The sequence below is a fragment of the Giraffa tippelskirchi genome, chromosome 3 (genome assembly GCF_054371585.1).
Source record: "Giraffa tippelskirchi isolate mGirTip1 chromosome 3, T2T-mGirTip1v1.2.pri, whole genome shotgun sequence".
In the NCBI taxonomy this organism is placed as follows: Eukaryota; Metazoa; Chordata; class Mammalia; order Artiodactyla; family Giraffidae; genus Giraffa; species Giraffa tippelskirchi.
In genome coordinates, this window is record NC_137277.1 from 188,323,250 (window position 1) to 188,343,048 (window position 19,799).

At 58.0% G+C, this 19,799-nt stretch overlaps 1 protein-coding gene across 2 annotated transcripts; it reads left to right on the forward strand.

Moving 5' to 3' along the window:
- The first annotated feature begins 5,312 nt into the window (after positions 1-5,312).
- Positions 5,313-18,683, forward strand: SH2D5 (SH2 domain containing 5). 2 transcript variants are annotated; one of them, XM_081574772.1, is made up of 10 exons: positions 5,313-5,404; positions 10,352-10,480; positions 10,793-10,873; positions 11,340-11,414; positions 12,457-12,603; positions 13,820-14,068; positions 14,218-14,392; positions 14,761-14,869; positions 15,457-15,616; positions 16,459-18,683. In XM_081574772.1, exons 2-10 carry the CDS (start codon positions 10,394-10,396, stop codon positions 16,660-16,662), a joined length of 1,287 nt encoding a protein of 428 aa, XP_081430898.1. In that variant the 5' UTR covers positions 5,313-5,404; positions 10,352-10,393; the 3' UTR covers positions 16,663-18,683. The 2 variants fall into 2 exon arrangements, with proteins under 2 accessions (XP_081430898.1, XP_081430899.1); XM_081574773.1 differs by having other exon boundaries at positions 5,355-5,404; positions 11,340-11,434.
- The last annotated feature ends 1,116 nt before the right edge of the window (positions 18,684-19,799 follow it).

The following is a 19,799-nucleotide window of genomic DNA, read 5'->3' on the forward strand; positions in this document are numbered from 1 at the left end:
CTTCTCAGGTGGAAAAATCCTTGGAACTATTCCCTGTTCCCTGCTTCTCAAATGGGGTACAGGTAGCAACAAGATTAAATTATTTGGGGGGCATTCATTTTATCTCCAGAGTATTGGAGGGAGTGCTTTATGTTACTGGCAATAAAACAAGTGGAAGGAAGTACAAAGTGCATAATAGTCACTTAAGATACAGGATTACCTAGAAATAAAGCCGCAGCAGCACTTAGGCTCTACCAGGTGGTCCCCAGGGAGTGCCGGGTCCCTCTGCTCCAAAACACTGGAAGCACCACCCTAACCGTGGCTGAGAGGGTGAGGGGAGGTGCCTGCAGCCTGTGCCCCTTTGGAAGTAAGAGTGCAACCTCAGGCCAGCTGCGGAACCTTCTGGTTCTCAACTGGAAACGAGAGAGTTGAACTAGATAACATTTCTCTGATCGTGGAACCTCCACAATCGCTGCCACCCTGAAAACACCAGAAGGAGGAATCTGGCCATAGAGTGCTGTGGTCTGGATCGCTTTGCCATTAGATGAAAAGGAGTCTTATTTTAATCACTGTATTAGTCTGCCTGAGCTATAACAAAACACCACAGCCCAGATCACATAAACAGCTGTTTAATTTGTCAGTTGTGGAGTCTCCACAAGCCCAGAATCAAAGTGTCAGCAGGTTAGTGCCTTCCGCCGAGAGAGGGAAGGCTCTGTTCCAGGCCTCTTTCCTTGGCTCGTCCTCCCTGCCAGCACATCGTCTTTCCTGTGTGTCCAAATACCCTCTTAAAAGGACACCAGTTGTGTGGGATCAGTGCCCACCCTGATAACCTCTTTTTATTTTTTTTGAGGAGGGGGGTGTTTTAGTTCCATGACCAGGGATTGAACCTGCACCCCCTGCATTGGAAGTACAGTCTTAACCACTGGACCACCAGGGAAGTCCCCTAATAACCTCATTTTAATGTAATTCCCTCTTCACACATCCTAGCTCTAAATCCAGTCATACTCTTAGGTCCCAGGTGTTAGCACTTCAGCATGTTAACTTGGGGAGCGGGGACACAGTTCAGCCCATAACATCTCAGAATTAAAAAAAAAATAAAACTCTGTTCTAGGTCACTTTGGGGGAGGCGCAGTAAGGTGCAGGGACAGCCTTTGGGAGGCGCCTGAGAGAAGGAAAGCAAGGTGCTCACGGCTGAAAGTAGCTGCCAATATGGGAAAGTGTTACTGAGGAAACAGGAAAACACGGCTGTAAAAACCAGCTGTGTGTGAGATGCTGTGCCAAGGCCTGTTCCAAGCTCACCATCTTGGCTACCATTTCAGTCCTGCTGTTGGAAACGGGCTTGCAAATGATGTGATGTTACTTCCCACACACATTCATCAGCTAGCAACCCCAGTTCCAGATTCTGGGATTTTTAGTGAAAAGAGAAGATTGTGATAGCAAGCTCACACCTGGTGAGGCTTAGTCACTGTCACTGACTCATCAGGAAATGCCAAGACAGGGCCCCGTGCCCGCACATGTCCAGGGATCACCACCCCACCACCTTACCTTCTTTGTCATCCCTTCCCCTGCTTTGTATAGATGATTTCCATGGTCTTCCTGCAAAAGTGAGTCATTTATCTGACGGTTGAGGTTCTCTACCTGATGACTCCCAAGACTTGTGCTGTCGTGAGTGAATGTAGGATTGGATACCTGGGGCAGATAATTATGCGGTGGTGGCCATTTCATGCTGCCCTGAACAGACCTGGCTTGGCTCACCCAGGAGATGGCTGGCTCCCACTGACGCTTGTTTTCCTTAACGTAAACCTCTGAGCTGATACATCTATTGTAGCTATACTGAGGCTACATGTGTGGTAGAAGATCAGAGTTTCTGTGCTTTGGGTGGAGCTAGGTCCACTGAATTTGGTAACCTGAAGACCAGCTCAGATGGGCAGTTACATTACTCTGATACACAAATGAAAATGAAGAAGTGAACTTCCAATCCATAAAATGCGTTTGGTTTTGAAACATTGTATTCCTGAGTGAAGGGATAAGTGAAGACCAATAAGAAGAGCATCCTTGGTGGTCACAAAGTCAGGAGTCAATGTCACATACATTTCCCACACGTGTATCTTCCCAGACCTGATTTTTTGTAGTAAACCTCTGTATCCCTGGGACCTACCACAGTGCCTGCCACTCAGACCTTCACCCTCTGTCGCCTTCTCCTGAGCAAGATTTAGAAGGCAAAATTCCCCCTCTGGTTTTATTGGCTTCACCATCTGAATTTAATTCCTTGGTCTTTTTTTCATTTTGACCTAAAACAAATTCCTGTCACTTTTTTTTTTTTAATTGTAGGCATCAGGATGAATTGTGTGCCTCCGGAACTCGTTAGAGTCAGTAATTAATACTGTTTTGGTTTCTCTTGTTTTCTCTGAAGGGTCTCAAAATGGGGACTGTGGTCTAGTAATTGGCAAGTCCTCTATTTAAAATTTACATGCCTTTTAAGAAAGCTTGTAAGAATTAACCCTGCATGTACCCTGAGTTTCATAAATTGGGATTTCTGGAAAGCGGGACCAAACTGTAAACCATCTTGATCCTTCTCATCAATGAGCTCAAGGCTGTCACACGACCTCCATGAAGTGTTTTCCAGAGCACTTAGCATCTGCCCTTCAATCACATGGAAAAGAAACTCAAGAGTTTAACAGCACTAACATCCACTGAGCACTTCACTCACCGTAGGTCAGGTAGGGTTCTGAGCAATTTGCCCACATTAACGCATGGGATGAGATGGTTGGATGGCAACAGGGACTCAATGGACATGAGTTTGGGTAAGCTCTGGGAGTTGGTGATGGACAGGGAGGCCTGGCATGCTGCAGTCCGTGGGGTCACAAAGAGTCGGACACAACTGAGCAACTGAACTGAACTGAACACATGGGAATCCTTATGTCCCTAGGAGTCAATTCAGTTCAGTCGCTCAGTCATGTCCAACTCGTTGCGACCCCATGAATTGCAGCACGCCAGGCCTCTCTGTCCATCTCCAACTCCTGGAGTCTATCCAAACCCATGTCCATCGAGTCAGCGATGCCATCCAACCATCTCATCCTCTGTTGTCCCCTTCTCCTCCTGCCCCCAATCCTACCCAGCATTAGGGTCTTTTCCAATGAGTCAACTCTTCGCATGAGGTGGCCAAAGTATTGGAGTTTCAGCTTCAACATCAGTCCTTCCAATGAACACCCAGGATTGATCTCCTTTAGGATGGATTGATTGGATCTCCTTGCAGTCCAAGGGACTCTCAAGAGTCTTCTCCAACACCACAGTTCAAAAGCATCAATTCTGCGGCGCTCAGCTTTCTTCACCGTCCAACTCTCACATCCATACATGACCACTGGAAAAACCATAGCCTTGACTAGACGGACTTTTGTTGGCAAAGTATGTCTCTGCTTTTAAATATGCTATCTAGGTTGGCCATAACCTTCCTTCCAAGGAGTAAGCGTCTTTTAATTTCATGGCTGCAATCACCATCAGCAGTGATTTTGGAGCCCAAAAAAAGAAAGTCTGATACTGTTTCCACTGTTTCCCCATCTATTTCCCATGAAGTGATGGGACCAGATGCCATGATCTTAGTTTTCTGAACGTTAAGCTTTAAGCCAGCTTTTTCACTCTCCTCTTTCACTTTCATCAAGAGGCTCTTTAGTTCTTCTTCATTTTCTGCCATAAGGGTGGTGTCATCCACATTTCCGAGGTTGTTGATATTTCTCCTGGCAGTCTTGATTCCAGCTTGTGCTTCTTCCAGCCCAGCGTTTCTCATGATGTACTCTGCATATAAGTTAAATAAGCAGGGTGACAATATACAGCCTTGACGTACTCCTTTTCCTATTTGGAACCAGTCTGTTGTTCCATGTCCAGTTCTAATTGTTGCTTCCTGACCTGCATACAGGTTTCTCAAGAGACAGGTCAGATAGTCTGGTATTCCCCTCTAGGAGTCAGGTGTTAGTAAAACTCCCAGATGAGGTGCTAGAAGATTAAAGTGATTAAGGTCCCACATCCGTGCAGTCAGAGGAGGTGTCCAGATTCGGGACCAAGTCTCTAAGCACCACACCTCACCACTGCCCTTCTTGGAAAGGCATCCGGAAGCTTTGGGGAGATGGAGCGACACCCAGCAGGCCCCGCAGGGCTCACACTTGCCTCCTCCCCCACTCCCCTGAGGCAGTCAGACCTCAGCAGTGCCCACCCACCTCCCTCAGAGTACCCACCTGCCTTTGCCGCCCCTGCTTTCCTGCCATGTGGCAGCTGCTGGCGTTACCTCTGCAGAATTCAGATGTCATACATGCCAAAGACTGGGCTGAACCAGGCTCGCTATTTATTTCTGTGGCACCTACAAGGTCTGTTGGAGAAGGAAATAGCAACCCACTCCAATATTCTTTCCTGGAGAACCCCATGGACAGAGGAGCCTGGTGGGCTGTCCCCAAACAGTCAGACACGAGGGAAGCAACTTAGCACAGGGTCTGTGCTGACACTCTGGGCTGGATTTGCTCACCCCATCTCGGTGGATTTTCATGTAACCCAAAGGACAGGGTCATGGCCCCCCCTGCAGAGCTAACTGCCCAGATTTCTTGGAGCAGGCTGTGCAGGGTCAGTTAAATCTCTTACAAGGAACGGCCGGCAGGAGGAGGGTGAGGAAAGGGCTGCGCCACACCTCCCACCCCTCTGGGGCTGAGGGAAGCAGGGCTGAGATTGGCCGGGGATCAGGGGGTGGGGTCCCCAGAGACCGGATCGTGACGCCTTCTTCATTCACTCATCAAGACCACAAGCCCGGAACGCCTACTGCGGGCCAGCTGGTGCCGGCGCACTCGGGAGAGAGGCGCCTCCGGGCCGAGGCCGAGGGCCCTCTAGTAAGATGGGTTAGTTAGGCTGACGGGCAGGAGTGGCGAGAGCTTTAAGGAGGTGAGGTCACCGGTGGTGGTCAGGGAAGGCTTCTTGGAGGAGGTGCTGCCTCAGCCGCCGCCGAGATGACGAGAAGGCGCTATAGCCGGGGGTGGGGGTGGTGGGAGGGATGGAGGGTTGAGAGGGCGGGAGGGGAAAGACGCCCCAGGAGTGGGGAAGCATTGGCGAGGCCCCCAGCACTCAGACCCCCCACCCACCCGTAAAGAGGCATCCTGGTCTAGCGGGAGAGGCCCCCCAGTTCTCGCTTTAAAGGCGGAGCACGGGGGCGCGAGACGAAGGGGGCGGAGCCAGGGCCCCTCGCGGCCGCTGATTGGGCGGCGCGGGCGTGCGGAGCGGCTCCGCGGGCGCCGATTGGGCGGGCGAGGCCGAGGGCCGGGTGATGCGAGCGCCGCTCGCCGCGGCCACGTGGGGGCTGCGCGGGGAGTCGGAGAGGCAGGGGAGGGGCGCGCGGTGCAGGCTCGCAGGTTCGAGCGCCCGGCGGCAGGGACAGGACTCCGGGCCCGCGGTGAGTGAGCATCCGGGGAGCCGGGCGAGCGCTGGGACTGGCGGATCGGCGGGAGCGGGACTCGGTGCCGGGGCGTGGAGATTGGGGTGCGTGGGTGGCTGGGTAGGGGGGCGCTCGTCGGATGGGGAGACGCCTGTCTGTCCCTTTCGCCCACCACCGTCATCATCTGTCACTTCCACCATCACCGTCCATTACTTCCATCATCTCCTTGGCTAGCGTCCTGCCTCGCTCGCCCCTCTATCGAGGGGCGGGGGGTGGGAAAGACTTTCTTCCCTCCGGGGTCGGCCGGGGACCCTGACAAGCGCTCCCTGGGAATTAAAGTGATAGGGATAATTCCCCACGCTGCGGAGCGCTCTGTACCGCCGCACATCTGGTTTCGGCCCCACTTTAACCCTGAAAACAGCACTTTCCTCTTCATGTCGTCTGCGCGGAGAGACGAGCCTGTATTTGATGGCACCCCCCCACCCCCCGCCCCGACACAGACGCACGCACATCTCAGGTCCTCTTCACTCTGCCGTATTTTCCTCCAAGTCGCTTCAGCCCCCCTGAAATGTTGTTGATTTCCAGTATCCACCCCCGCCCCTCCTCAGCCCAGCTTGCTGGGGGCTGGGACTTTGTTTTGTTCACCTGGAACATAGCGCTTGGAAATATTCTCAGAAGGAACAGATAGATGAACAACTCCAGAAGGCAGCTGCTATCATTAAGCCCACTCTCTGGTTGAGGACACGGAGGCTGATGTTGGTTACATCAGCCAACCTCGTGGGGACCCCACCGTCCACGGTCTTGACCTTAGTCTCTCCCACCAGGGCAGGCAGGGCTGGCAAGGGGGCGGGGGGTTGTCCTGGGGGTAGGGGGGCTCTTCTGTGCTGCGGAGCCAAAGACAATGTGGCGAGACTGGAGTGCCTCTGGCAGTCCCGGACAGTCTGGCCGGGGAGGCAGGCGGTGGGAGAAAGCAGCTGATCACATCCACCCCCAGCACCACTGCTGTTGCCTTGCCTCACCTGCCCCTGGGTAGGCTGGGACCCACCAAACTCAGGAGGTGGACACGTGCTTTCTTGGGGGCGGGCACTGCCATGGTGGGGGTGGGGGGGCAGGGACAGGGAAAGAGCCCTACAGATCCATGATGGGTTCCCAGCTCCCCTTTTGCTGTGTGACTTTGGGCAGGTGATTCCACCCTCTGAGCCACCATTTGCTAAGCACCGCGTCTGCAGGCTGAGGGGTCTCCCGTGATGCTGGAAGGTGGGCCCTCCTTAGGACACCACTTGGCTGCAGTACAGCGCGGCAGAGGCCCCCATCCTTGCCCCTCGAGGTAGGCAATCCATCCGGTGCCCAGTCTCTAAGCGGCTACCTGGAAAACGTCAGAGGAGCAAGAGAAGGACCCCAGCCTTGTTCCAAGTGTGTCCCCTTAGAATGGTTCTGGCCCAGAGCCAGGCTCCTGTGCAAAACCTAAGAAAAACAGATCTGATCAAAGGGATCCGTGGATGTCTGTGCCTGGAATAGGTCAGTGGGTCTGTTTCCAGGGTTTGGGTGAGCCTCTCCCCTCCCTGGTCCCCTGGGCAGTCTGAGGCTGAAAGGTACTGTACCCCTTGGGCTTAGGAGGGAGAAACTTCCAGTTTTCCAAGGTTGGGGCAAGAAGGATCAGGTAATGTGGGTTGGAGTGGGATCCATAAGAGAGCCAGTGGCTCGGTCTCCCCCTGCACCCCCACAGCCTGCACCCCGGGGTGTCCCCAAGAAAGCTGCCGCTCTGGATGTGGGGGAGGAGGCTGTTTGCAGCTGTCCTGGCTGTGGGAGGGGCCACAGCCCCGGCGTCGTCCACCCTCACCCTCTGAGTGAGACCTGCTCCCTGCTCCTCACCTCTCCCTCCTCCCATCTCTCCCTTATTTCTCTTTCTATTGTCTTTCTTCTCCTCTGTTCCCACTTCTTCAGTCGCTCAGCCGTGTCTGACTCTTTGCGACCCCATGAACTGCAGCAACGCCAGGCTTCCCTGTCCTTCACCAACTCCCAGAGCTTACTCAAACTCATGTCCATAGAGTCAGTGATGCTATCCAACCATCTCATCCTCTGTCGTCCCCTTCTCCTACCACCTTCAATCTTTTCCAGCATGAGGGTCTTTTCTAATGAATCAGCTCTCCCTATCAGGTAGCCAAAGTATTGGAGTTTCAGCTTCTGCATCAGTCCCTCTAATGAATATTCAGGGTTAATTTCTTTTAGGATGGACTGGTTGGGTCTCCTTGCAGTCCAAGGGACTCTCAAGAGTCCTCTCCAACACCACAGTTCAAGAGCATTAATTCTTCGGCGCTCAGCTTTCTTCATAGTCCAGCTCTCACACCCATACATGACCACTGGAAAAGCCAGAGCCTTGACTGGACGGCCTTTTGTCGGCAGAGTGATGTCTCTGCTCTTTAATCTGCCATCCAGGTGGCTCATGCTTTTCATCCGCTGTTCCTTGCCTCTCTCCCTTTTGCCCCATTTGGTATGGGTTCTGGTCTCTGCCTCCTCTGTTCCCCCCTACCCCTGCCTGCAGGCACCAGGCATCCCAGCCCAGGATGTGTTGAAGGTCAAGTTCCCTGGGAGCCCCATCTCCATACCTGGAACCAGGGCCACATAGCTTCTGTGCCAGTTACACCCTAACCTCGCTGTATTTGAATGTAAAATGACAGTAGGGAATGGTCGTGACGTGAAACATAATTAGGATCAAAATGTGAAGAAAAGTGAGAGGGCCCAGGAGAGCAGGGGGTGGAACCAGGAAGCCCTCCCGGAACCGGGCAGCCTCCCTCTAAGGGCTCACTAGTGCCCATTCATGCTGCTAGTGCCCGCAGCTGGCCTGAGCCTGGGGCTGACGGTCAGGGGCAGGCGGAGGTAGGGGCCATTCCCGGGCTCTTGGCGGCCTCCCAAACCCCCCTTGTCCAGGACTCCTGCAGGCGCTAGAGCATACCTGGGGTGCACCCATCTCCTGCCCAGTACCTTGCCTGATCCCTGCTTTCTCTTGACAGGAATTGTGGCCCCCAGGCACACCTGCCCTCCCGGGCCGGGTGGTCTCCTCTCAGGTGTGGCCTGGTACAAGGAGGGCACTCAGTAATCAGACCTCACTGTCCCCTAAGTTCCCCTCCTGAGTGGCTCCCCCATTCCCCCGTACTTTGGCCCCCCGCCACGGAGAGCCGACTCACTGGAAAAGACCCTGATGCTGGGAAAGACTGAAGGCAGGAGAAGGGGGCGACAGAGGATGAGATGGTTGGATGGCATCACCGACTCGATGGACATGAATTTGGGCAAACTCTGGGAGATGGTGAAGGACAGGGAGGCCTGGCGTGCTGCAGTCCATGGGGTCGCAAAGAGTCGGACACGACGGGGCAACTGAACAACAATGACCACATTCCCCATGAGGCCATCCTTGCTGGTCCCAGCTCTGAACCTGGAGGGCATCGCGCTCGGTTCTGTGCCTCCATTCAGTTCTCACCAGTGCCGCACGTTATCCCACATTTGGGGTTGGGGAAATGGGGGCTCAGAGAGGTGAAGCAGCTTATGCAAAATCACACAGGATTTGGACCCGGGTCTCTCTGATCCTAGATGCAGTGATTTACAAGCAGCCTGGTAAGACGGAGCCCTCCAAGATGGGGGACGGACGCGGGTGGCTAAATTGGCCCTGGGGAAGCCGGAGGGAGCTGAATCCTGGGACTGAGGCAGAGGCATTCAGTCGTTCTGCTTTGTGATGCATTTGATGTTGTTGTTGCTGTTGTTTTTTCATTTCTGTTGTGGCCGCGCTGGGTCTTCATTCCCGAGAGCCGGCTCTCCGTGGCTGGGCGTCAGCCTCTCCAGTTGCCACGTGCAGGCTCCGCCGTGGCATGATGCGTTCATACCATGTTCACTGAACATCAGCTGTGCCCTGAGCTTTGAGGGGGAAGGACGCGCCCTCCCTACCCCTGAGGACAGTCTGGAAGGCAGCATCCCTCCTCTCCTCCACTGAGGGGTCCGGGAGATCTGGGAAAGACCAGAGCCCAGGCTGGGCTGGGTCTGCCCGGTGGTCCACCCTTCCTCCCTTCTGACTCAGCACCAGTAGCGGCTCTGGTTGGGGTGGGGGCTTTGGGCAGGGGCTGGGGTCAGGCTGGGAGGAAGGAGCCAGGGTCCAGTGAGGCAGCCTTGGCCCCTCCGTTCAGGGGCCACTGCTGCCCCGTGGACTCCGGGCGTCCTGCCCTGGCGCCTGCTGTGGCTCTGTGGGCAGCGCCTCAGTCCCCTCGTGTGACGTTTCAGGCTGACCCCGCCCCTGGTGCTGCTCTGGTAAGTTCTGCCTCGGGGCCCCAGCTGCCCAGCTGCTCGGGGCCTTCGCAGACCCTGTTCAAGCTGCTGTCACGTGCCTCCTCTTGGGGGGTACCTCCCAGGGTCCCCCTCCCCTGGCACTCTGCACAAGCTGGCTACACGTCCGCTCCCCCTTCCTCCAACCCCACGCCTCAGCGAGGCCTTCTCGGCCGGGATCACTGCCCCACCCCCCCAGCCTGCCCTTCATGGCCTCCTCTCTGCTTTATCATTGTCTGTGTTAGTCGCTCAGTTCTGTCCGACTCTTTGTGACCCCATGGATTTTAGCGGGTTCCCCTGTCCATGGGATTCTCCAGGCAAGAATACTGGAGCGGGTAGCCTTGCCCTTCTCCAGGGGATCGTCCCAACCCAGGTCTCCCGCATTGGGCCAGCTGAGCCACCAGGAAAGCCCCTTATCACCATCTGGCATATTCATATCTTACTGATGGCTTAATTGAATGTTGGCTGCACAAGGGCAGGCGGGGAGTTTGTCATTTTGCGCGGGGTGTGTGTTGCCTGTGTCCTAGCGCCCAGGACGCTGCCTGGCACACACAGCAGGCGCTCAGGCAGGGCTTGCTGGATGCCAGCGCACGGAGGGGAGCCTCTGATGGGTGCTCCTAGGCTGGGCACCAGCCCTCCTCACCCTGCCCTTTGCAGCCTCGTCTCTGTCGGAGTGCGAAGCCAGCCGCCCTGGGGGCCATGCAGAAGGCGGGGGCCGGGGGCCGGAGGGCCTCCGACTGCGGCCCTGCCCCTCAGCGGCCCCGGTGCATCACCAAGTTTGCCCAGGTGGGTGGGATTGGCCCCCGGGGGCAGGGCTGTGATGGGGGCCGGTGATGGGAGTGCGGCGGTGGCGCTGGCCCTGGAGGTGGGGAGGAGCAGCTGGCCAAGGGCCGCTGCCGGTGGCCCGGGCTCTGGAGTGTGCGCGCCAATGAGGCCATGGGGCCTCGGGGGGTGGAGCCTGGCCCCCGGGGATGCCCTCTGCCACCCACCAGCCTCCCCAGCAGCGCAGAGTGTGTGAGGAGGGTCACGTGGAGAGGGGGATGGGGCCAGGGGCCTGACTCCCCCGCCCCCCAACCCCCAACCCTTGCCCCCAAGCAGTACGTGGGCTCCTTCCCCGTGGACGACCTGGACCCCCAGGAGAGCGTGTGGCTGGTCCAGCAGCAGCTGTGGGCACTGAAGGTAGGGGGCTGGGGCAGGGGGCACTTCCCCGCTGAGCTCAGAGCCCTGGAGTGTCGGGCTGGGAATGACCTCTGAGCCCCTCGGGTCCACCCCAGCCCCCTATTCAGAAAGACCGAGAAAGTGAGATCCAGGGAAGGGCAGGACCAAAGCCATTCTGGGAGGTGGGCCCCCTTGGGACCACACGCGGGCTCCTGGAGCCACATTCCTCATGCCCTGGGGCTCCCTTCCCCTGGGTAGTCATGACCTGGGTCCCACAAGTGGGAGATGTGGGAAGTGGCCATCACGGAGCAAGGGGTTGGTCTGCCAGGAGCCATGCACGCCGCACCAGTCCCCGGGGGCTCCCGTCCAAGGCTCTGTCCCCTGGCAGCTGCAGGAGGGTAGCTGGCTGACCAGCCCAGGGGTCAGAGGCCAGGGTGGGCAGGGCCCAGGCAGTGACGACGCCCCCCACCCACTCTCTCCCACCCAGGACTGTCCCCGACGCCGGGCGGTCATCCTGAAATTCAGCCTTCAGGGCCTCAAGATCTACAGCGGGGAGGGCGAGGTAGGAGCCCGGGGGCGCAGGTGAGGACCCCAGAAGTGTCCTCCTCCCTGGGGACATGCCTCCGCCCAGCCCTGAAGCCTCCCGGGTTTCTCAGCCTGCCCTGGGCCTTTGGACGTCCTCTCTCCAAGGGCCCTCCCGCCACGGCAGGTCGGACGACAGTTTCTCCTCACCCCACCCCCTGCCTCCAGCCCTAGAATCTCCAGGGACCAGCTCCTAGCCTGAGCGTCAGGCCCAGCCAACCCCATGAGGTCTCGGCTGGTCCCCAGACTTGGCCAGGGGGCTGTGGGCAGCCTCTCATGACGGGAATAGGGCCAGGCAGGCTGGAGGCCGGCTGGGAGCCCGTTTGGTCTCCCATCCTCCTCTCTGTGAAAAACCAGCCAAAAAAGAATGAACTCTAGCCATGTGCCAGGCTGTGTGCCCCACGACTTGGCGCCACTCACCTGAGATGTGGTGCCAACGTGTCCAGAGCTGGCACGGTGGGGGCCCTGGGGTCAGGACCTGTGCCATCTGCACGAGGCCTCACTGACCCCCTCCAGTGGCCCCATCGGAGGGGTCCTGTCCCTCCTTAACACTGATCCAGCAAGGGCTCAGAGAGCTGTACTCAGCCGCCCAAGGTACCGGAGAGTGAGTGACATAGCCCAGATTCGAACCCTGGTCACCTGACTCCAGAGATCAGGAGTGCAAGCCCAGGGCTGGCCACCGCTGCCTGTGACCCTGCAGGCCGTGAACGCTCTGCCCTCAGCTCCATGCTTGGCACGACCACCCCGGTCAGCTGGTTGGCAGCCCAGGGCAGGGGCCCTGAGCTCAGGGTCTGTGTAAAGGATGAGGGTGCCCATGGGAAGCGTGGTTTGGGCAGGCCTGGAAGGAGGGCAGAGTTCTTCATCCCAGGAGCTGGGTGGGCCCCCAGCTGGGCACCCAGGCTGGAGGGCAGATCTGGCAGGCCGCCAGCCAGGGCGTGGCACCCGCAAGGCTGCGCGCGCTGGCTGGTATCTGCAGGCCACGTGGTGGGACTGATGGAGTCCGCGGGCCTGCTTCCTCCCAGGTGCTCCTAATGGCTCACGCCCTGAGGCGCATCCTCTATGCCACCTGGTGCCCGGCCGACTGCCAGTTTGCCTTCATGGCCCGAAACCCCAGGAGCCCGGCCAGCAAGCTCTTCTGCCACCTCTTTGTGGGCAGCCAGCCTGGAGAGGTACCTGGGGCCCAGGGCAGGGGGCCCAGCACTGGGGCTGGGGAGGGGGGTGTGCTGTGCATCTGCATGGGTCCCGGAGACCGAGGTTGTGGCTGGCTCAGCGAGCTGGCCTGAGCACCCCCGCCCCCCAGCCTGCACACTTCGCCACCCTGGCTTCTTCTGTGGCTCTGCCCTCGGAGGAACCCCCTAAAGTGAGTCAGTGGACTCAGCACGCCCCGGGCTGGGAGATGGGCACCAGGCTGGGAGGGTCACACTGCCAGGCCTTTGCCCTTGCTGTTCTTTCTGCCTCCATGCCCCTCCCCCTCCTCATCGTGGCAAATTCCAGCTTGCCCTTTGAGGCTCAGCCCCCCTTGAATCCTCCAGACCACCTCACCTTCTGCCATCCTGTGACCTGACCCGCACTCTGCCATATCTGTCCCTCACTGCAGTCACTGGAATTCTTTGAGCGCAGAGGCTGGGTCCAGGTCTTGAACTCTTCTGTTGCTTGGCCCCGTGGGGAGAGTGGATGGATGGGTGGATCCTAAAAGTCAAAGCCAGTGTGACCGCTGTTAATAGTGGAGCCGCAGCAGCCGGCCGTTTGGGCAGCAGAGCCTGGGCTTGGTTCCAGGCGGCAGGCCTCTGCCGTCACCCCTGTGTGGCTACTGGGGTGACCGCTGGCCGAGATGTGACCCTTGAACTTTTGGAGCTCACAGTTCCATGTCGGGGCTGGATGATGTGTGTGTGATGGATCGAATGTGTAGGTCTCAGAGTGCTGGGCCTCCCCTGGGGGAGGTTTCCTGTGGTCCATGTCATTAAAGGGGCACAGAGATGCCAAGTTGTACTCAGGGGTCACCCAGCAGTTCCTATGTGACGGAGCCAGGATGAGATCCCAGGTCCTGCGACTTCAGGGCCTGGACTCTCAGCCATTCCCCTAAGATGATACAGTAGGTGGGGTTAGTAACTGAGGGCTAGCTGTACTTTAGCCCATGTGTTCCCAGCTCCAAGCATGATGCCTGGAACAAGGTAGGTGCTCCCTGTTTGTTAAATGAATCAAGGAAGGTGGGAGGGGAGGCTGCATGGTGGTGAGGTTTTGAGGGATAAGTATTCGTTTTCTCAGGAAGAATAGAGAAGAGCACCTCAAGCCAGGGGGCTGCAGGCACCTCTGGCCCGTGGGTTGATGCCCAGGGACCCCCCCCAGGACCCCCCCAGCTGAGCGCACCTCCCTCTCCCTCCCCAGGTCCAGATCCTTCACCTGCTGCTCTGCCGCTCCTTCCAGCTCGCTTACCTTCTGCAGCACCCGGAGGAGCGGGCGCGGCCCGAGCCCTGCCCGGGGCCTGTGGGGGACTTGCCCCTGAAGCCCCTGTCTGGCCCTGGGGGTCCCCCTGGCCTAGTACGGGAACCCTTCGGCCGGGATCAGCTCTCACAGAATGTTAACGCGCTGGTCTCCTTCCGGCGGCTGCCGGCAGAGGGGACTGGGGGCAGCGGGGTACGCAGCACCCCAGCCAGGGAGTGGGCAGGGGACTGGGGGACCCGGGCGAGGGTTTGGAGGTCGAGGGGGGCGGGTGCCGGATTTCCGTGGGAGGGGCTATGGCTGTGCCGGCCTGAGTCTGGGCGCCCCTGCGGGGCCCTCTCTAGAAGGAGCTGCTGGAGTCGGGGAGCCGCGGGGGCGCCCGCCACGCGCGCCTGGGGAACCCGTACTGCTCGCCCACGCTGGTGCGCAAGAAGGCCATCCGCAGCAAGGTGCTCCGTTCCGGGGCCTACCGCGCCTGCACCTATGAGACGCAGCTGCAGCTGTCCGCCCGTGAGGCCCGTGAGTTGCCGGGCACGCCTGCACCGGCGTGAGTGGGCGAGGGTGGGCCTGAGCGGCGGGGTCTGCGGGCTGTAAGTGCGAGGCCTCCGCGCCCGAGGATGCGTTCGGGTCTGAGCGCCCAGGTGCTGTTGGCCGAGGCGCGGGCGTAGCTGCTGATGTAACTGGCGAGTGGGTGTGCGTAGGGGTGTGCCTGGATGTGCCTGTGTCTTTGGGGAAGCAGGATGTGTGCAGATTGGGCGGAGAGCGAGGGGCTTGGTAAAGAGACAAGCCCGGGGGGTGCCGAAGTCTGTGGGGGTGAAACGGAAATGAGCCCGGGAGAAGACGACCTCCCTCCCTTTGATCGACCTCCCTCCCTTTGATCGCTCTAGTTCCTGCCGCGTGGGAGGCCTGGCCCCGGGGGCCCGGGAGCCCCTCGTGCCTGGTGGAGAGCGAGGGCAGCCTGACGGAAAACATCTGGGCCTTTGCTGGCATCTCCAGGTAGGAGTGGTGCCCAGCCCTTTGGGAGGTGCGGGGAACTAGGCTGTGAGCTCTCCCGGGGCCCCGAGATGTGCAGCCCTGCCCTTGAACAGAGGGCTCTCCGACCTTAGGTCAGAGACTTCCCCACCCTGGGCCTCAGTTTTCTGTAAAATGGGGATAATAAAAGGACCTTCGGGGATTCCCTGGTGGTCCAGTGGTTAAGACTTCCGCCCCGCCGGTGCAGGGGGCGTGGATTCTATCCCTGGTGCGGGAACTAGGATCCCACATGCTGTGCGGTGCAGCCAAAAGATAAAAAACTAAAATAAAACAAGAAGACTTTCAATGCAGGGCTGTGGAAGGGATCAAATAAGGTTATTCAGGTGAAGCCTGTCACAGGGTACGGCCTTCCTAAATGCCCGCTCTTTAAAACTCTCTAGTGGGTCAACAGGGTAGCCCTTGGAAACCTTTCTGAGAGGCAGTCAGAAAGCGTCCTTTCGTGGAAGGCATACTCTGGGCAGGCACTGTGTTTCCGACGCTGTGGGTGTGTTAAGCCATTCAGCAGACTGAGGCTGGGCCCCGCCCTCAGCCTCTGGCCTCGGCCCTCCCAGGCCCAGCGCCCTCGCCCTGCTGCGGAGAGACGTGCTCGGGGCCTTCCTGCTGTGGCCCGAGCCGGGCGCCAGTGGCCAGTGGTGCCTGTCGGTGAGAACACAGTGCGGCGTCGTGCCCCACCAAGTCTTCCGGAACCAAGTGGGCCGCTACTGCGTGGAGGTGAGAGGGCTCTTGGCCCCGCCCCTCGCCTTCAAGCCCCGCCCCCTTCTCTCCAGTCCCAGCCCCTACTTAACGCTCCATCCAGCTCTTCAGTCATTGGTCCTTCCGGCTCTGGCCCCACTTCTACTCTGCGGGCTCCACTCTAAGGCCCCCCTCTCACCAGGGTAGGGTATTTCAAGTAGAGTCGTGGGCTTCCTAGGTGGTGCTGGTAGTAAAGAACCTGCCTGTTAATGCAGGAGATAGAGGAGATGCAGGTTCCACCCCTGGGTCGGGAAGATCCCCCTGGAGGAGGAGATGGCAACCCACTCCAGTATTCTTGCCTGGAGAATTTCATGGACGGAGGAGCCGGGCGGGCAACAGGCCATAGGGTCTTAAAGAGTCGGACACGACTGAAGCGATTTAACACACAGACGCACAGAGGAATCTTGGGCTAGGGTCCCGCCTTGCATTTTTACATCAATCACAGCTTTTAAAAGTCATGCTTTCCCACACCCTAACTCGTCTTTTAGCAGAGGAGGAAACTGACTCAGAGAGGGTAGAGGCTTGCGTTTAAGTTCACACAGCCTCTAGGTCTGGAGTCCTCGCCTGATCACAGGGACTGGGGTGGACATGCGTGGCTTTTTAAATGCGCGGCCTTATTTGCATGCTAAGTGCCTTGGTCTTGTCCAGGCCCCAGGGGAGAAAAAGGGAGTGAAAAGGGTGTGGTTCTGTTGGGAGCAGAACAGTGTCCTCTCTGAACTCCTCTAAAGTGAGGCAGGATCCAGGGTGGTGGGGTACTTGGAGGTGTGATCTGTGGGCAAAGAGGGCCTGGAGCTGAAGTCCCTGCCCTGACCCCTCCCCAGCACCTGCCGGCCGAGTTCCCCAGCCTGGAGGCCCTGGTGGAGCACCACGCGGGAACGGAACGGAGCCTCTTCTGCTCCCTCGACATGGGCCGCCTGAACCCCGGCTACGAGGAGCAGGACTGCGGGCCCGAGGGCCGGCCTCCTCGGACGCTCCGGCCCCTTGGCCACGCCAAGTCCGAGGCAGAGCTGCAGGGTCTGGGCTAGGAGGCTGGGCCCCACGCCAGCAGGCCCTGCCGTACCCTGGCTCCTGGGCCTCAGTGGGCCGCGCGGCTGTGGCCTCTTCCACCCTGCTGGGCACCAGTTCCATCCAGTCACTGCCCCTGGGACCAGTCTTCCATCACTTCCCTGCCTGTGCGGGGAGCCCTGAGAGTGGGGATCGCCAGGGGCTACTCCCCAGGACATGGGCCGTCAGGATCGCAAGCGCGGCGGACCGCTCAAGCTCCAGGCTTCCATGAACTTGCCGGGTGACTTGCTGCTTGTCTTCTCTGGCCCCACCTCACTCCTGGGTGGGGAGCTTTCCAAGGTGGGCAGAAGGTTGTTCCAGTGTAGGTGGGGCCCTCTCCCAAGGAGGCCAGGCCTTGGGGCCCTGACTGGGCATCCCCAGAGAGCTCTGGACCAAGGCAGCCAGAGGCGTGAGAGAGAGGTGTCAGGGCAGGCGGGAGAGGGTTTTCACTTTGGGCAAAGGTGTGGGGCCAAGTCACCCTCTCTGTGAGAGAAGCAGGGACAACGTGTTGGAGCTTGGGGGCGACATCCAGGCTGACAGAGCACGGCCTGTTTCCCACGTCCTTTGAGGTGAGAGGAGTCCGCCCTTGAGTCCTGAAGGGGGGGATAAGAGGCTGCAGAGAGGAGCCAAGTCAACCAGAGTCCAGGTGGACACCTTTGTGTAGAAAGCGGTGAGAGCGGGCTGACGGGGCAGAGGATCCCAGTGAACCTCAGATTAGGAAGGCTGGTTTGTCTGCTCAGAACCACAGAGTTGGGCTTCATGCTCACATAGAAGGCATGTCACAGACTCATCCCTTTCCGTACACCCTCTGAAAATCACCAAGACACCCTGCCAACCCAGGCTCACTTCCTTTGGCCATTTGATTCCGAGGGGCCAGCAGTGAGCTACAGGCTTACGGGGGTGACCAGGGCCCTGATCCACTCATCCTGCAGGCCACACTGGGTTTGGGTTTGCTGGCTGCCTGGGAAGTGTGCCTCCCCGCCATGGTGGCATTTCCCTTAATGGGCATCTGTCAGGGACCACGTCACTAGGCCAGCCCCACTGGGGGTGAGGGTCAGGGAAGAACCGTCTAAAGGCAGAACCGATGTGGGCCCTGCCAGAGGACACTTGGCCTCGGCTGGCACGGGGGGTTCATCCAGGGAAATGACCCTGCGGTGATCGACAGCTCTAGATATCCCCCTTTATAAGTAAACTTGACAGACAGACATGAATCTCCCAAATTAGGGAGCAAGTTCACCGTGGATGAAATTCTACTCCTGAGGCAGAGGCCTAGTCATGAGTCTAGGGGCTGCCTTCTCCCCTCTCTGGGGATAGGATGTGACTGCGTAGTGCCTTGAAAGTAATACACTTCTGTTTCTTGGAAAAACAAGCAGCCCCAACGGAAGAAAAGAATGAGGAGCCTCAGAAGTTCAGGCCTGGTGTTCCCAGTTTACAACCTCCAGCTCAGGAAAGGGTCTTGGTTGGGGCCTTGTCACTCTTGTCACAAGAGATAGGAGGAAGCTGTTCTTCAGGGGCTTGTTTCACTGGAACCACAGCGATGGTTTCCTACTGAATATGAGTGGGAACGGACTCATGTTACAGCCCTTACTACCAGAAGCCATCTCCTCCCTGGACAAAGCCCTGTTCCCTCATAAGCCTCAGCCTCCTATTTCCCTGGCAAGGAGAGGGGTTTGGTGATATGGGGCCCAGGATTACCACACCGGAGTCGCGCATATTTATGAAGCCCAGCTAACTGGTCTGACCTCTGTGAGGGACGGGTTTTGTCGCACAAGTTATCTGTGTGGATAGGGTGTCAGGAGCGTCCCCACAGTGCTTTAACATCCTTTCACACAGCACTTATGGATCACATGGTACAAACAAGGCCAGGTTTCTGACCCACGTGTGCAGATACCTCAGTGTCTTCATTACAGACCACAGTTTCCTCTGTTGCAACCAGCGCCACCTGAGTAGCCCAGCTCTCCTTACCGTGTGGACTTGAAACAAATAAAATGCATTTCCTCGGGTTGTCGAGTACAGAGTTTTCCTTTGAAAGGCGAGGGCTTTGTCCAGTGTGCCGGCTTTGCTTTCGTTTGCCAACCATCCCTTCCACTGGTGCTGAGTGATGAACCAGACAGACATCCTGTCCTCAGGGGCTCAGGAGGTCTTGAAGGAATTGTGTGGGTAGATTCAAACAATGACTCCTTAAAACCTTTGGTGGGTATTTCCTACAGGGAAGAGATTCAAGTCCTTATGTTCTGGCCACTCGGATGATCCTTCTGCTCTTGCAACATGCCACAGGGCCTTTGCACAGTCTGCACGGGCCTCCTTGCCCTTCTCTCCTTTACCTGATGAACTTCCCAACCTTACCTTCTCTCACTCTCAGGAAGCCTGCCTTGACTGCCCCCTGGTCCCCTGCCTGGGCTGGGTGAGGTATCCTGGCCAGCTGTTCAATACATCTGTTCCTTTGGTTTGTTAATACTCTTTTATTTATGGGATTTTTGTTTGTGGAATATTTGTTTCAAATGTCAGCCTCCCCCACTAGACCGTAGGTGCACTGGAGGGCAGGAGCTGGGCCACCTCCCAGCATCTGTCGCCATGCCTGGCCCAGAGCTGACAATTTCTGTGCAAACCGGAGCCTAGAGGAGGTGTGACCAGGGGTTCTTCTAGAGGGATTTGTGCCAGGGTCGGGGTGGGGTGGGGAGAGAGGCCAGGCAGCCTCTCCAGCCGAAGGACTTTGGCTCTCAAAATTTTTTGTTTTGTATCTTCAGCTTGAGTCTTAATGAAGACAAGGGGCAGCATTAGAGAGAAGCTTTGCTCTGGCACCGCCCGGTGAGGGGGGCGGGGGGCGCTGCAGCAGGCTCTGGGGCGGCCTTCCCGAGTCAGTAAAGGGATGTGGATAAAGGGCAGCAAGGTCCCTATCGCCTTTCTCGGTAAGTCTGTAACCCCCGAGGGAGGCCGCTCCTCAGATATCTTATGGGGGGCGGGGGGCCTCCCCTGGGCCACCCCGAGCAAGTTGGTTAACTTCTCAGAACTGGGGCTGTGGGGACTGGAAAAGAGAACGGCTGTGCAGCGTCTAGTCAAAGCTATGGTTTTCCCAGTGGTCATGTATGGATGTGAGAGCTGGACTCTAAAGAAAGCT